General features: G+C 43.7%; 1 protein-coding gene across 1 annotated transcript in view; it reads right to left on the reverse strand.

Moving 5' to 3' along the window:
* Positions 1-1,446: 1,446 nt before the first annotated feature.
* Positions 1,447-16,257, reverse strand: part of LOC135573758 (neurexin-2-beta-like) — a 104,549-nt gene continuing 89,738 nt past the window's right edge. Inside the window, 4 exon segments of the mRNA XM_065023523.1 lie at positions 1,447-3,075; positions 3,078-3,601; positions 9,279-9,363; positions 14,655-14,983. Coding sequence (XP_064879595.1) covers positions 2,776-3,075; positions 3,078-3,601; positions 9,279-9,363; positions 14,655-14,983 — 1,238 coding nt within the window. The 3' untranslated portion in view covers positions 1,447-2,775.

Consider the following 16,257-nt stretch of genomic DNA (forward strand, 5'->3'; position numbering starts at 1 on the left):
TACTGTTAATTAACACTGACTGGCTTTAGGTTCCCGAGCGCTAACGCTAGCATATCAGCATTAGCCAACCCTTATACTGAGGGAGACTAGCTAGTTAGCTACCACCAACCCTGCACAAACCTGTGGCTAACTCTGCTGATGCACATTGCCTTTCTAGCTGTTCTGCCCTTTCCACCCCATTCACTGCATCCTCAACCTGCTTGCATTTCTTTGCCTCTCTGTCGAAAGAAAGATGATGCAGACTCTGACTGAGTAACAGGCATTTTGCTGAGTGATGACATTGACATATATCTGGTGCTGTAGGGGAGGGGTCAAGGGATGTGAGTGGTCCACTGCTTTGTGAAATCTCCACCAATCACAGCAGGCACTGCGTCACTCCAGGGGCTTCTTCCTAGTGGCAGTATATTGGATTGTTTATTTTTGTTATTAAAATATGTCATTCTTTTTTATTTTTGATCCTGAATAGCACAATTGATGTGTGGTTATGCAAACTCATCACACTGAAATGTAACAAAAAAATGAAATAACAATTTTGGACCATATAAAGGTTCAGGGCTGGACCAAAAAACATCCAGGGTTGAAGCCCTGGAAGCCCCGGCCTAATGACGCCACTGGCTGTGTGTAGTAGTTCAAGTGCCACCCATTCATTTGATGAGGCCTTTGCACCCATAAAAAAAAGCCACACAACACAGGAGTATACGAAGTATATAACCAATTGTATTTCCCCTCTGTCAATGTACTGTACACATATTAAGGTTAATTTCACAGGAACACTTTACAATATCATTGAGTTAGGACAGGGATATACTCTGAGAAGTTTATGTTAAATGGCACGTCATTAAAAAAAAACAAGATGAAATGACAGAAATTGAAAATGTAAACATGATACAACAGAGAGAATGGCAACAACAGACAAAGATAGCCAGGTTTTTCAATGTACATGAAATGAAGAAATGAATCAAAAGAGTGCACATCATCCTTTTGTGTTTTCTCTTGATACGTTTACATACAATCACTAACCTGTCCTTAATGGAAATGTCATGTTATTCAACATTGAAAAAAATAAAATACTTATAATGTGTCTCTGTAGTCAGACAATGGTGTCTCATCATAGACAAAATGCTCCCTTTCATCTGTATCGGATTAAAAGGAAACATTTTTATTTTTAAACGGAACTGCAGGAATGGTAACAAGAGAAACACAGAAGTATCTGAGAAGTAGCTATACAATTCACAAACCTTCAATAGTTCATCTCACAGAACAGTCTTTTATTCATGGGTAGAAAAACCAGAATACATGTTTGGTTTGCTTTCAAAGGTAACACAGTATTTATCTCTCAAAGAGATGTTTCTACTGTTTGTGCCTTTCCAGTTTTTTTTTGTGTGCCAATTTTGAAGAAGGAAAGCGAAAGCCAGCCTCTTGACACAAGCTTGGACATGTCCCCCCTCCCACAGGAACAACCAGAAAAAGTTATTCAAAAGTGACTGTGTCCTGCAGCTCCCTTTCATATTCACTGTCTCTACTTTCCTCATAGGGGGATCTGGCTGGAGTGTTGACAGTGGTAACCGTGGGGGCAGAACATCTCTCACATGTAGTATCTTTTTCATGTCTGTGTGTGTCCCCCCCCCCCCAATCTACTCCAACAAACACAGAAGCAATGCTTTTTCAAACCCAAGACATCTATACATACAAATATGTTTACAGAGCAATGTCTTTGCTACAGTAGCGTTTTGCTTTTTGAGATTTGTTAAGCTTGAGGAACTTGTTCCTGGATGGAATGAATGACACTGTCGGTTTGGTGATCTCTTCTCACACAGAGATGAGAGAATCCAGCTCATCTCATCCATCCAATGGTGTGGGTTTGTTGGCTAAATTCTGCTATGAACTGGTGTATTCCCTTTGAAAACCTGTATTTTCCCAAAAGGAAACATGGTTCAATGATACTGGACCATTAACATAGCACCATGGACAACCAGAGAGATAGACAGAGTTGAAAGCCGTTTTACGTGGGATAACACAAAATGGGGTAGGCTAGTCTGCAGAGAAGGTGGGTCACCCAATCTCCAAATATGGGTATGGCTTTAGTTTAATCTAGTAAACTCCACTGGGTTGCTCTGTCCTTATCTACCATATTGACCTTTCAGTACACACTGATACCGCTGACTTCATCACAAAGACATAGGGACTTGAGATAGAGCATGATGAACTGACATTCATGCAAACCTGGTTCTATAGTACAATGGTTTAAACTGAGTTTTCACTGGGAACCATAACCATACAGTTGATAGATATTGGTGCTATATACAAACACAGCAACATGGATATGCTTCTTATCCTGTATGAAATGGTATGTTATCCAATACAATATGTGGTATGGTATGTGATACAAATTCTCAAAGCATAATTGAACAGGAATTGTGGAAATACTGATCGCAAATTGGATTTTCTTTTTTTTGTGTTCCACAAATGTAACAATTACACCCTACACCTTGGATATTTATCTAGAGGATAATGTGGAAGTGAAATTCTTTGTGAGAACCCCCTTTCCATGATTTTCCTCTATCCCAGTGTACCCCAACAGTCCCAGAGTACCCCCAACAGCACACATCTTTGTTGCTGCCCCGGACAAACTCACCTGATTCAACTGATTGAGGGCTTGATGATTAGTTGACAAGTTGAATCAGGTGTGCTTCTCTGGGGTATTCGAGGACTGGAGTTGGGAAACCCTGCTCTAGCCTATCTCTCTCGTTCTCTCCTTCTCTATCCATCCCTCTCTTAGACATAATACTCTTTGTCTTTGTTCTTCTTGCCCTTGGTTACTGTCTTAGCTACTGCAGCCGTGGTTGTGCTTGGTGTCTTCTCTAGCTTGACCATGGCCCCGTTGCCCTCGGAAACTGGGTTGCTGATGAAGTTGTGTCCCTGGTCCGTCTGGTAGGAGCCCTCGTCACGGTTGCGGTACTTGTACATGGCGTAGAGGAGGATGAGAATGCAGAGGGCAGCAGCTGCCACAATGCCAACCACCATCCCTGTGGTGCTACTGGACTCTCCGATCCTATCCACCAGGCCGGGTGCATGACCTTCTCACCGGGGGCTGTAGGGTCGGCTGTGGGCACATGGGGGAAATTGGGGGGGTAAGTTAGTCCAGGTGTATACCGGGATGACGGAGGGGCAGGGGGCAGAAGCACCTGGTCACGGGTGTTCATTTTGCCCGCAGGGATGTGGAGCTGGTCAGGGTTGGTGGTGGGAGCATAAGGAAGGGGGCGGGGATTGTGGGGTTTCTGTGCCCCGCCCTCACCGACGGCGGGGGGAGGAGGAGGATGCAGGACTGTCCTATCAGTGACCAGAGGGGAGTTTTTGTAAAAGTCCTCATCATCTGATTCCGTCATCTCCCCAGAACCGAAGGCTGAGACCTCCACAGGGTCACCGCAGCCCTCCTGATCCGGGGGGCAGGGAGGGTGAGGGTTGGACAGCATCAGGGACACTTTGGTGGTCTCAAGTGGGGACAGGGAGGTGGGAGGAGGGGGGATAGCAGGGTAACGGGTGGCGATGGATGGGGGCTCAAGGGAATCCACTGTTATTATAGGCAACACTAATTCACCTCCTAGAAAAGAAAAAGAGAGGGCAGGAGACACACATTAGAGGAGCATTAGGAGACCCCAGACACAAATAATGAACAATTGTGCTCATTACATTACAAACACAATGTGCTCATTATATAGCTACAATGTTCCAAATCATGTAATATTACGCCATGTAGGGGCAAGATAATTCATATGGAGGATATTTAAGTATACAGTATTATCTATAATATGGATTTGCTTACAAGATCACATTTCTGGACATCTCTTAATAAAAATTTAAAAAGACAGCAAACCATGGGATAAGGTCACTTACGTACATCAACATATTGCCACATGATTTTTGCATGAAGAGAAAAACAAATTCAAAAACAGCTGCATAACATTGACATACATCCTTGATCATTTGATTTGCAGTTGCAGACGGATGTGTGCATGCCAGTAACAATATTTGCTAGTTTACTGAGGTTGAACATCCTTGATGTTGATAGGAACATAACCACACCTCCTCAAGCCACCTCAACAAAATGACCCCAAAAAATCGAGACAAATATCAAGGTTAGGAAGACAACGAAAACAAGACAAGGGCCCGATTCACCTCTACTGACAGTGTCATTGACAGTGTCTTATCGGGCAAACTGGCGACAAGTAAGGCCAATCGTCTATCATGATCTAATGTCGCTTTTGAAACTCTTGAAACATTTACATGAAAACAAGCCTTTTATCACACAGGCGAGTAAGAAAATACGACCCCTTCGTACATCACAGGAGGTTGGTGGCACCTTAATTGGGGAGGACAGGCTCGTGGTAATGGCTGGAGCGGAATACCTGGAATAGTATCAAATACATCAAACACATGGTTTTCCAGGCCATTTCATTTGCTCTGTTCCAGCCATTATTATGAGCCATCCTCCCTTCAGCAGCCTCTTGTTTCGTACAGGTGAAGTCGGAAGTTTGCATACACCTTAGCCAAATACATTTCCGGACATTTAATCAGAGTAAAAATTCCCTGTCTTAGGTCAGTTAGGATCACCACTTTATTTTAAAGAATGTGAAATGTCAGACTAATAGTAGAGAGAATGATTTATTTCAGATTTGATTTCTTTGATCACATTCCCAGTGGGTCATAAGTTTACATACACTCAATTAGTATTTGGTAGCAATGCCTTTAAATTGTTTAACTTGGGTCAAACGTTTTGGATAGCCTCCTTGCTCGCACACAATTTTCAGTTCTGCCTACAAATTCTCTACAGGATTGAGGTCAGGGCTTTGTGATGGCCACTCCAATACCTTGACTTTGTAGTCCTTAAGCCATTTTGCCACAACTTTGGAAGTATGCTTTGGGTCATTGTCCATTTGGAAGACCCATTTGCAATCAAGCTTTAACTTCCTGACTGATTGTCATGAGAATTTTCAATCCCAATGATAATAACTATCAATCAATAGCTTTGACCAATCCCAGAGGTTTGAAAGACTATGGGTGTAATAATAATTAGGCAAAGACTCAGCTTATGCAAAAGATCAGTACCGTTTATTCAGAGAACGTTCTAAAGTCCATTATACAAAGAAATCCATTTTATAGCTGCGCACATACTTCACACAAACAGAAGGTATCCTACGCACATACTTCCACACAAACAGTAGGTGAGTTTTATCCTTCTCCATAGTTCTCACCACTGTGTATCACTACCCAGCCGACAATTCCATTCCCCCGAGATTAGGGAAACCTTGAGAAGTACTCCCTATGCCATCATAAGTTCCTCAGAGGCCTAGCCAGGTCGGTCCAAACACAGTTTAACTGTTCTCGTTTTTTTTCTTCTGCACTGTCACTTTCTGATCTTACTTCTTTTGTTATATGTCTTTGTTTTAGTATGGTCAGGTTGGGTGGGTTGTCTATGTTCGTTTTTCTATGTTGTGTTTGGCCTGGTATGGTTCTCAATCAGAGGCAGGTGTCGTTAGTTGTCTCTGATTGAGAATCATACTTAGGTAGCCTTTTCCCACCTGTGTTTCGTGGGTGATTGTTTTCTGTTGAGTGTTTGTATCTGCACCAGACAGAACTGTTTTGGTTTAGTTCGTTCACTTTGTTGTTTTTGTTCAGCGTTCTATTACTTTATTAAAAATATGGACACTTACCATGTTGCGCATTGGTCCTCACCTTCTTCCACCGCCAACGGCCGTTACAGAATCACCCACCACCAAAGGACCAAGCAGCGTGGTATCGGGCAGCAGCAGAAATCTCGGGACTCATGGACATGGGAGGAGATTCTGGACGGAGAAGGACCCTGGGCACAGGCTGGGGAATATCGCCGCCCCAAGGCAGAGCTGGAGACAGCGAAAGCTGAGAGGCGGCGATATGAGGAGGCAGCACCGCAGCGTGGCTGGGACGAGAGGCAGCCCCAAAAATATCTTGAGCTGCCAGAGCCGCCCGTCTGTCCTGGGCTGCCAGAGCCGCCCGTCTGTCCTGAGCTGCCAGAGCCGCCTGTCTGTCCTGAGCTGCCAGAGCCGCCCGTCTGTCCTGAGCTGCCAGAGCCGCCCGGTCTGTCAGGAGATGCCAGAGCCACACGTCTGTCAGGAGATGCCAGAGCCGTCCGTCAGCCAGGAGCTGCCAGGAGCTGTCGGAGTCGCCCTTCACGTCGGAGCTGCCAGAGTCTCCCGCCTGTCCGGTGCTGCCGGACTCTCCCGTCCATTCGGGACCCGTTGCTAGGGTCCCCAGTCCGAGGTCGGCGGTGAGGGTCGCCGCTCGAAAGGCGCCACAGAGGCGGGTTAAGAAGCGGGTAAAGACTATGATGGAGAGGGGTCCACGTCCCGCACCAGAGCCGCCACCGCGGACAGACACCCACCCAGACCCTCCCCTATAGGTTCAGGTTTTGCGGCCAGAGTCCGCACCTTTGGGGGGGGGGGGGGTACTGTCACGTTCTGACCTTAGTTCTTTTGTTATGTCTTTGTTTTAGTATGGTCAGGGGGTGAGTTGTATATGTTCGTTTTTCTATTTTGTGTTTGGCCTGGTATGGTATGGTTCTCAATCAGAGGCAGGTGTCGTTAGTTGTCTCTGATTAAGAATCATACTTAGGTATCCCCACCTGTGTTTCGTGGGTGATTGTTTTCTGTTGAGTGTTTGTATCTGCACCAGACAGAACTGTTTCAGTTTCGTTCGTTCACTTTGTTGTTTTTGTTCAGTGTTCTATTACTTTATAAAAAATATGACACTTACCACGCTGCACCTTGGTCCTCACCTTCTTCCACCGCCAACGGACGTTACAGGCACACACATACAAGTTCAAATCCTAAGCTACGCCTTGCTCAGACAGTCTGTGATTTTCCACTATACAGATACATTGTTTAATCTAATTCTGACTAAAACTACACACATCATCAGATTATAATTTTATGATTCTAATCCATTTCATGCAATTATAAGGTTTCAGAGTGGAATTATTTTATCATTATCTTTCAACATATACATTATTTTATGACTGATGTCTTGAGATGTTGCTTCAATACATCCACATAATTTTCCTGCTTCATGATGCCATCTATTTTGTGAAGTGCACCAGTCCCTCCTGCAGCAAAGCACCCCCACAACATGATGCTGCCACCCCCATTCTTCACGGTTGTGATGGTGCTCTTCGGCTTGCATGCATCCCCCTTTTTCCTCCAAACATAATGATGGTCATTATGGCCAAACAGTTCTATTTTTGTTTCATCAGACCAGTGGACGATCATTGTCCCCATGTGCAGTTGCAAACCGTAGTCTGGCTTTTATATGGCGGTTTTGGAGCAGTGGCTTCTTCCTTGCTGAGCGGCCTTCCAGGTTGTCAATATAGGACTCGTTTTACTGTGGATATAGATACTTTTGTACCCGTTTCCTCCAGCATTTTCACAAGGTCCTTTGCTGTTGTTCTGGGATTGATTTGCACTTTTCACACCAAAGTACATTCATCTCTAGGAGACAGAACGCGTCTCCTTCCTGAGCGGTATGACGGCTGCGTGGTCCCATGGTGTTTATACTTCCGTACAGATGAACGTGGTACCTTCAGGCATTTGGAAATGTCTCCCAAGGATGAACCAGACTTGTGGAGGTTTTTTCTGAGGTCTTGGCTGATTTCTTTTGATTTTCCCATGATGTCAAGCAAAGAGACACTGAGTTTGAAGGTAGGCCTTGAAATACATCCACAGGTACACCTCCAATTGACTCAAATTATGTCAATCAGCCTATCAGAAGCTTCTAAAGCATGACATCATTTTCTGGAATTTTCAAAGATGTTTAAGGTTTAAAGGTACAGTCGACTTAGTGTATGTAAACTTCTGACCCACTGGAATTGTGATAGAGTGACTTATAAGTGAAATAATCTGTCTGTAAACAACTGTTGGAAAAATGACTTGTGTCATGCACAAAGTAGATGTCCTAACCGACTTGCCAAAACGACAGTTTGTTAACAAGAAATGTGTGGAGTGGTTGAAAAACGAGTTGTAATGACTCCAACCTAAGTGCATGTAAACGAGTTGTAATGACTCCAACCTAAGTGCATGTAAACAAGTTGTAATGACTCAACCTAAGTGCATGTAAACGAGTTGTAATGACTCCAACCTAAGTGCATGTAAACGAGTTGTAATGACTCCAACCTAAGTGCATGTAAACGAGTTGTAATGACTCCAACCTAAGTGCATGTAAACGAGTTGTAATGACTCCAACCTAAGTGCATGTAAACGAGTTGTAATGACTCCAACCTAAGTGCATGTAAACAAGTTGTAATGACTCCAACCTAAGTGCATGTAAACGAGTTGTAATGACTCCAACCTAAGTGCATGTAAACGAGTTGTAATGACTCCAACCTAAGTGCATGTAAACGAGTTGTAATGACTCCAACCTAAGTGCATGTAAACGAGTTGTAATGACTCCAACCTAAGTGCATGTAAACGTCCGACTCAACTGTACATGTAATACATTTCATGAGTAACCCTGGTAATGAATGTGACTACAATGAAGCACTGCTGCATTTTGCCCGATTTGGCGAGCGAAAGACTAGAACGTAGAAGAGGGAAATGTCCCTCTGTCTGTCTCAGAGCCAGGTGTGCCACAGATCTGTCCAACCCTACTCCTGACCTTCACCATAATGGGCTTTCAGACTCTGCCAGGACATTTGTGTCTTTGCAGCTTGTCTTTGACAGCTCACACTGGCCAGGGCCAGGCAGGCAGTAGTGAAATATGGAGCAGAAGCAGTGATAGCTGTAGGAATATGAAGATCAGTCATCCACAAACACCAGAACCTTCTATGAGCTTGATATGATGAACACTGCCTCCGACAACCAAATGTAGACCTACATGACAGCCTCAGCTACCCCCCCCCCCCCCCCCCGTTTGTTTCTTATTTTGTTTATGGGAGTGCACAAGGATAGCATGAGATCTTCTCATCTTGAGATAAGATCTTGCTAGCTAGTGGCAGTAGTCAAATCCCCCCTAACAGCGAGTTCAAAGCAGAGGTAGTAGCCGAGGAAAAGACGAGCGATGAGAACAGACAAAATTACAACTTTGAAAGTAGCGAGTACCAAGGCTACATTCGGTTTTATCCATGAGCTCATTAAAACTAGCCTATTGGTCCCTAGTGTAGGAAGACAGTAGGTGATCCTAGGAGGTCCTGTTCCCTCCTAGGGCCTTGGTATGACACTGAACCCCAGGCCAGGGCTGACAGACAGACTCACCTGTTCCAGGCTCACACTCCTCCAGGTCCTCGTCATCACTGGGACACTCAGCCGAAGCCACCAAGATGTCATCCGAGTTCTGAGACTGAGGAGAAGAAGAGGACACAACGTTGGCGCTTTGTTATCTATACAGTATTCAGTCTCTTTCGTTGTCAACGTCGAACATTAATAAAACAATAACACAAAGTTATCCCTGCAAAATAAAGCCTTGCAAGTGAAACTTCCTTACTCGAGAATACTTCAGGAAAACTCAGGCTGGAGTATTGCACTCCTTGCTGTTCACACCAGGTCAATATTAGAAAAACAGTTCATTATGGGCCAGGGTTCAATTTCACAGTGCTAGTTTCATGATGCAATGATTGTGCTCAAACAGAATCATCCATTTTTTTTCCCTTTCCTACTACCTTCTGTACCTAGACATACATTTATATCCCAGACATATACAGGAGCTACATAAATATCATATACAGTGAGCTCCAAAAAGTATTGGGACAGTGACATGTTTTGTTGTAGCTGTTTTGAAATGATACAATGACTATGAGGTTAAATCGCAGACTGTCAGATTTTATGAGGGTATCTTCATCTTTATCGGGTGAGCGATTTAGAAATGACAACTCCTTTTGTACATAGCCTCCCCATTTTACCAAATGGGACCAAAAGTATTTCACTTATAATGTGTATTAAACTAGTAAAAAGTTTAGTATTTGGTCCCATATTCATAGTACGCAATAACTACATAAAGCTTGTGAATGGATGCATTTGCTGTTTGTTTTGATTGTGTTTCAGATTATTTTGTGCCCAAAAGAAATTCATGGTAAATAATGTCATGTGTCATTTTTGAGTCACTTTTATTGTAAATAAGAAAATAATATGTTTATAAACACTTCTATATTCATGTGGATGCTACCATTTGTACGGCTAATCCTGAATGAATCGTGAATAAGGAGTGAGAAAGTTACAGAGGCATAAATATCATACCCCCCCCCCCCAATTTTTTTTTTTGATAACCTCCCCTGTTATTGTAATGGTGAGAGGTTAGCATGTCTTGGGGGTACGATATTTGTGCATCTGTAACTTTCTCCCTCATCATTATTGCACAATTCATTCATGACTACCTATAACCATGGTAGCATCCACATGAATGTAGAAGTGTATAGAAAACATATTATATTCTCATTTACAATTACAAGTGACTCCAACATGACAAAAGACATTATTTACCATTCATTTCTATTGGGCAGAAAACAATCTGAAACACGACCAAAACAAACAGAAACTGCATCCAACAAGTTTGTAGAGTTACAAGCTTGATGTAGTCATTGCGTGCTCGGAATACGGGACGAAACACTAAACTTATGACTACTTTAATACACATTATAAGTGAATTTGTAGCAATACTTCTGGTCCCCTAAAAAATGGAGGGTCTATGTACAAAAAGTGCTGTAATTTCTAAATGGTTCACCCAATAATGGACGAAAATACCCTCAAGTTTACGTTGACAGTCTGCACTTGAACCTCACAGTCGTTGTATCATTTCAAACCCAAAGGTCTGGATTACAGAGCCAAAACAACAACACATTTGTCACTGTCCCAATGCTTTTGGAACTCACTGTAGTTTGATCCGGAGATTACACGAATGCATCAGTTTGTCCTCACATGTCAAGGCACAGAAACCTCACCATAAATCATATCTGCAACATGTTTGATACGAGACACCACTTTTTTGTTTTGACAGCTCTCACATACAGTATATTAATCATTGGACTGCCCTGAGCTCTCCTCAAACAATGTTCCATCAAACTGCCATCGCAGTTTCGAAGACAATGTTTTCCATTCAAACATGTATTCAACTGTCACAGTGTATTATTTACCTATATAAAATATCAAAGGAATAGACACAGTGAACTATTTTGAGGAGAAAAGGCGGTGTCAGTAAATGTAGAAATAAATGTGGTCACTACAAGCAGGTGTAGCCAACCCTAAAGCTGTCTGCCATTATGACCTTCTGAAAGAGCATTGAAATTCAACAAGGGCTTGAGAAATCTAGTCGATGTAAATCTACGCTAATGACCTAGCTTTGCATAGACAGGGAGGTTTGACATTGGAGGTAAGCAGTTAGGCCATGATTGACATCAATTTATCGCCTTCATTATCGTATGGACAAGCCTAATCAACTTATTTAGCTGGAGGAAGTAGCCTTTGCCCCACCATACGGTATCAATGCATTTACAGGGTTCGGATTTAGCTGGAACTTGACATGCTGACTGGGCAATGGCTGTTACAGAGTACTGTCATCCATCAAATGTGCTTTCAAGACATCTGGAGGCGTGGTTAGTGTTATGAAAAGTTATCTAAAGCTTCGCTTTTTTTCCACAGTAAAGCTTTAGCAACTGTGATCAGAACAATTGCTTGGCCGTGTGAAAACTGTAGGACGATTAAAGAGTTGTCTTGTCTGGCCCTTGTGTCTTTACTGTCTAATCCGCACATAACAAATAACGGCATCGTTGTGGCGTTTTGATTCTCTAATTAAAACATGCTTTTATTGCTGCATATTAGACCTGCCTGACTGCGTTCATGAAACAATTACTCCCTCCCTTCCTGTGTCTGTGTATACAACGCCTGTAGTTTCATAAGCAAGTTGATTGTTTCTGGTGGAACTGTAGGTATTATTCATTTGGTTTGTTTTCGTAATTTATGACATGACGCCATGACAAATGTTCGTCTCAGGTACACGAAACACTTTCAATGTAAAGCACTGCCTGGGGAAATGATTACAGTATCTTATATCCCACTACTGTCGTCTAATGGCACAGAGGGAGTTAGCTGACTGTGAGAATGATTGAGCTTGTGTTGTTCAGTAGCACACGTGCTAATCTTATGAGGAACCTAGAAAGTACAGGATGGAGAATAAATCATAGCCACAACAGAAGAGAGAGGATTGCCAAGTGAATACACTGTCGCACCCTGATCAGTTTCACCTGTCCTCGTTGTTGTCTCCACCCCTTCCATGTGTCGCTTGTTTTCCCCAGTGTATTTATCCCTGTGTTTCTTCTCTCTCTGGGCCAGTGTATTTATCCCTGTGTTTCCTGTCTCTCTGGGCCAGTGTATTTATCCCTGTGTTTCTTCTCTCTCTGGGCCAGTGTATTTATCCCTGTGTTTCCTGTCTCTCTGGGCCAGTGTATTTATCCCTGTGTTTCTTCTCTCTCTGGGCCAGTGTATTTATCCCTGTGTTTCCTGTCTCTCTGGGCCAGTGTATTTATCCCTGTGTTTCTTCTCTCTCTGGGCCAGTGTATTTATCCCTGTGTTTCCTGTCTCTCTGGGCCAGTGTATTTATCCCTGTGTTTCCTGTCTCTCTGGGCCAGTGTATTTATCCCTGTGTTTCTTCTCTCTCTGGGCCAGTGTATTTATCCCTGTGTTTCCTGTCTCTCTGGGCCAGTGTATTTATCCCTGTGTTTCTTCTCTCTCTGGGCCAGTGTATTTATCCCTGTGTTTCCTGTCTCTCTGGGCCAGTGTATTTATCCCTGTGTTTCCTGTCTCTCTGGGCCAGTGTATTTATCCCCATGTTTCCTGTCTCTCTGTGCCAGTTCGTCTTGTATGTTTTTCCAAGTCAACCAGCGTTTTTCCCCGTTCTCCTGCTTTTTGCTATTCTCCCTTTTTCTAGTCCTCCCGGTTTTGACCCTTGCCTGTTTCTGGACTTTGTTCCCACCTGCCTGACCATTCTGCCTGCCTTGACCACAAGCCTGTCTGCCACTCTGTACCTCCTGGACTCTGATCTGGTTTTGACCTTTTTGCCTGTCCACAACCATTCTCTTGCCTACTCCTTTTTGGATTAATAAACATTGTAAGACTCCAACCATCTGCCTCCTGTGTCTGCATCTGGGTCCCGCCGTATGTCATGATAAACACAGGTGTTTGTCTCTCCCAATCAGAGTGTTAGAGAAAAAAATTACTTTGAATATAACTTAAACTTGTACTGTTTAATATTTCAAGTGACTAATGTTGTTTGAAATATTCAGACAACCCGTGAACATAAATGATGTTTTCATGTGTAGAAAGGACAAGCTTGGTAGTTAGAAACATTCTGCTGGGAGCCTAATAAGAGCAGCTCTGAGATGGTCTCTCTGTAACCCCCCCCTCTTTGCTCTGCTGGTCTCCCTAGGGCTATTTATATTAGTCCAAGGTTCTACGTGGGGTTGAATTGTGGTTCATCAACATTCATGCAAATGACTACCGGATCGCTGGATATGGAAATAGGCCGTTTAGCCATGACTGGCATAAATTGTTCCTGAGTGTGACCTTCAATCATATCTTGATCAACAAAGCCAAAGGCTGAGGGGAAAAAAAGGTTGAATCCAAGAAATGGGGGCGTATTAAAGGATGGAGGTCCCTTGACAACTTACACTGAATGTGGTGGGGCCTTTTGCGTGGATCTATATGTCCACAGGCGGCCTAATACATATGCAAGTCGGTGTAGAAAAGGAAATGTAGCTCTGTCTGCTAAAAAAAAAAACTGTAAATGTAGCTTTTGGGGGATTTACAGCTTTGTAGCTGGAAAAAAAGAAGAAGAAAAGAGTGCATCACGCTGCTGAGGGAGTTTTAAAAACAGCACAATGACTTCCACAGGGTCTGATGGTTTTTCTATCTGGTGTGCACTGTGACCATGACATTGAAAAGGCATCATACATGAATTCATTTCCCCCAACAAACCAGGAAAACACTTCCAATAGAGAGCTAACGTATGTTCAAAGACGTGTCTAGGTCCAGTGCTTTGTCTGTGCTCCCTTTTTGAAAGCTCTTGGTTTTAATGAGTAATTACAGCCTCTTATTGGCAGAGGCATGCCAGCATGGTTATGTTGAAAATGTGCAAAGGAATTGAGAGAGAGAGAGAGAGAGAGAGAGAGAGGGAGCGAGAGAGAGAGAGAGAGAGGGAGATTGTTCCTGTGAAAGTGCTCTTTAAGGGTTGTTTGGATTTGTCTGCCTGGTGAGTGGCTAAATGAGCTATAATGTAGATGGAGTGTCTGTCTCACGCAGCCAATAATGGACATATTGTCTGTCTGGCGGAGTCCCTTCGCAAAACCTTCCCATCTAAATGGTTACTTATGCTGTCTGTCTAATGCCTTCAGTCCTAACACGAGCTCACCCACAGTCCTTGTCACAGTCACCTCTAACATTAGGAAAACACCATACGTACAGCTCCTTATAGTACAATGTTAAAACCAGGATTACTGAATGAGGGACAGTTAACATACTGATTAAAATGGCTAGTCTTAGTTAGCAGTCATCATTACATCACCTCACGCACCATTGGTCACCAATAACGTTCAACATGGCCCTAGTACCCTGCCTCGCATGCCCCCACCCGGCCTTCCCTCTGACCTGGGAGATGCTCTCCCTCATGCTGGGGGAGCGTTGCCTGCGGGTGGTGGTGGTGGCCATGGTGGTGGTGGTCTCCATGATGGTGGTGGACATGTCGGAGGCTGCCAGTGGGGTGGTGGAGGTGCTCTCAGTGGTCAGCACAGACAGGGAGTCTCCCACCAGCCTCAGGTTCCCCTCAGCCTGGACACTGGGGTCATTCTCTGCCGCCAGCGTCAGCACCTGCAGGCCATTATAGTAGAGGCCAGAGATCTGGCCCTGGAACGGCCGGCCCTTATCCTGACCCCCGATCTTTATCGCTGCCTGGCTGTTGAAGATAGTCAGCTGTCGTCCTGTAGTGAGGTAAAGGAATAGGAGGAAGAGGGATCGAGGTCGAAAGATAGAAATGGAGAGAAAGGAGAGAGACACAAACAGGCGGACATCCAATTACAGTATGAGTTATACCGTTCTAGATACCCAGAAGGGCCTTGGCAACAGATTTGGAACTCAGCACAACAAGTTAAATGATGGAAGTATATGTTAAAAGCTTGTCTGAAATGTTCAACTCAATGTCAGTGGTCTGGTTTGTATATTTAGTCATCGTACTGGTCACATATATTGGCCCAATATATTCTGAGGGTAAGATGTGGTTAGTTTGAATGTTATATTGGTAAAGTATTTTAAATTTTCAATTGAGTTAGCGAATTGGCTCAATCCTGGTCACAGGGTCCAAACAAAGTGTTTGCGAGAGGGGAAGATGGCACAACAATGCGTATAATTTTACTTACATTTCACTATCAGTGTGTTTACATGGAGTAATGTGAGTAAAGAGTGTCATGGGAAATTGTAAGCACATTACTTTCCTCCATTAAGCACAGGGAGTTGTTTCTCTGAATGGAAGGACAGCTAGGGACAGGGCATTTCCCCTTCATCCTCTCAGTCATAAGCTGACGGACCAATCAGCGTTGCTCCTCTGGGACCCACTGTACTGAGTGGACTGACTACCTCTGGTGGAAGGGAAGTGTTTTCCCCCTCCCTTCCTCCCTCGGGTTATCTAACTCCAACACTGACAGCAGCATTGGTAAGCACTGTCCCTGTTAGGTCACCCAGTGAGTTCAGCATGTCGAGAGAGGGTAATGTCGTGTGCCAATCTCAGGAGAATTCTAATGAACTATGTCGCAGTGACAGTAACCTAGAGGTCTGTCAGGGTCTCAGCCCCTTTGTCCCTGAATGTCTGTGACATGGTTGCCAGGGACGCAGGGAAGTCATCTGGAGAGTATAGCAGGGAGAGTATAGTGGTGTTTAGTGGGGTCACGTTAGTGCGTGGGTTTTTAGCATGGTCAGTCAACCACAGCGTGGACTATACATGACTAGAGGAATTTAGAGGGACCAGGATGTGAAATCAAGTGGAAGGTTTATTGTGGATACTTACACCTTGTTGCAAGAACCACAAAACATTAGATGAAATGCTCTATGTTCCGTTACCAGCTAATTATCCCAGTTGTTTAACAGATTAGTTATCACTTTAAATATGTTTCTGTCACAAGAAGTATAAACAGATAACAACAAGGTAAGAAAATCAGCAGCATCTAATTAAACACATATAATTGGAGGGACGTTGTCGGGG

Source organism: Oncorhynchus nerka, linkage group LG10 (genome assembly GCF_034236695.1).
Source record: "Oncorhynchus nerka isolate Pitt River linkage group LG10, Oner_Uvic_2.0, whole genome shotgun sequence".
Lineage (NCBI taxonomy): Eukaryota > Metazoa > Chordata > Actinopteri > Salmoniformes > Salmonidae > Oncorhynchus > Oncorhynchus nerka.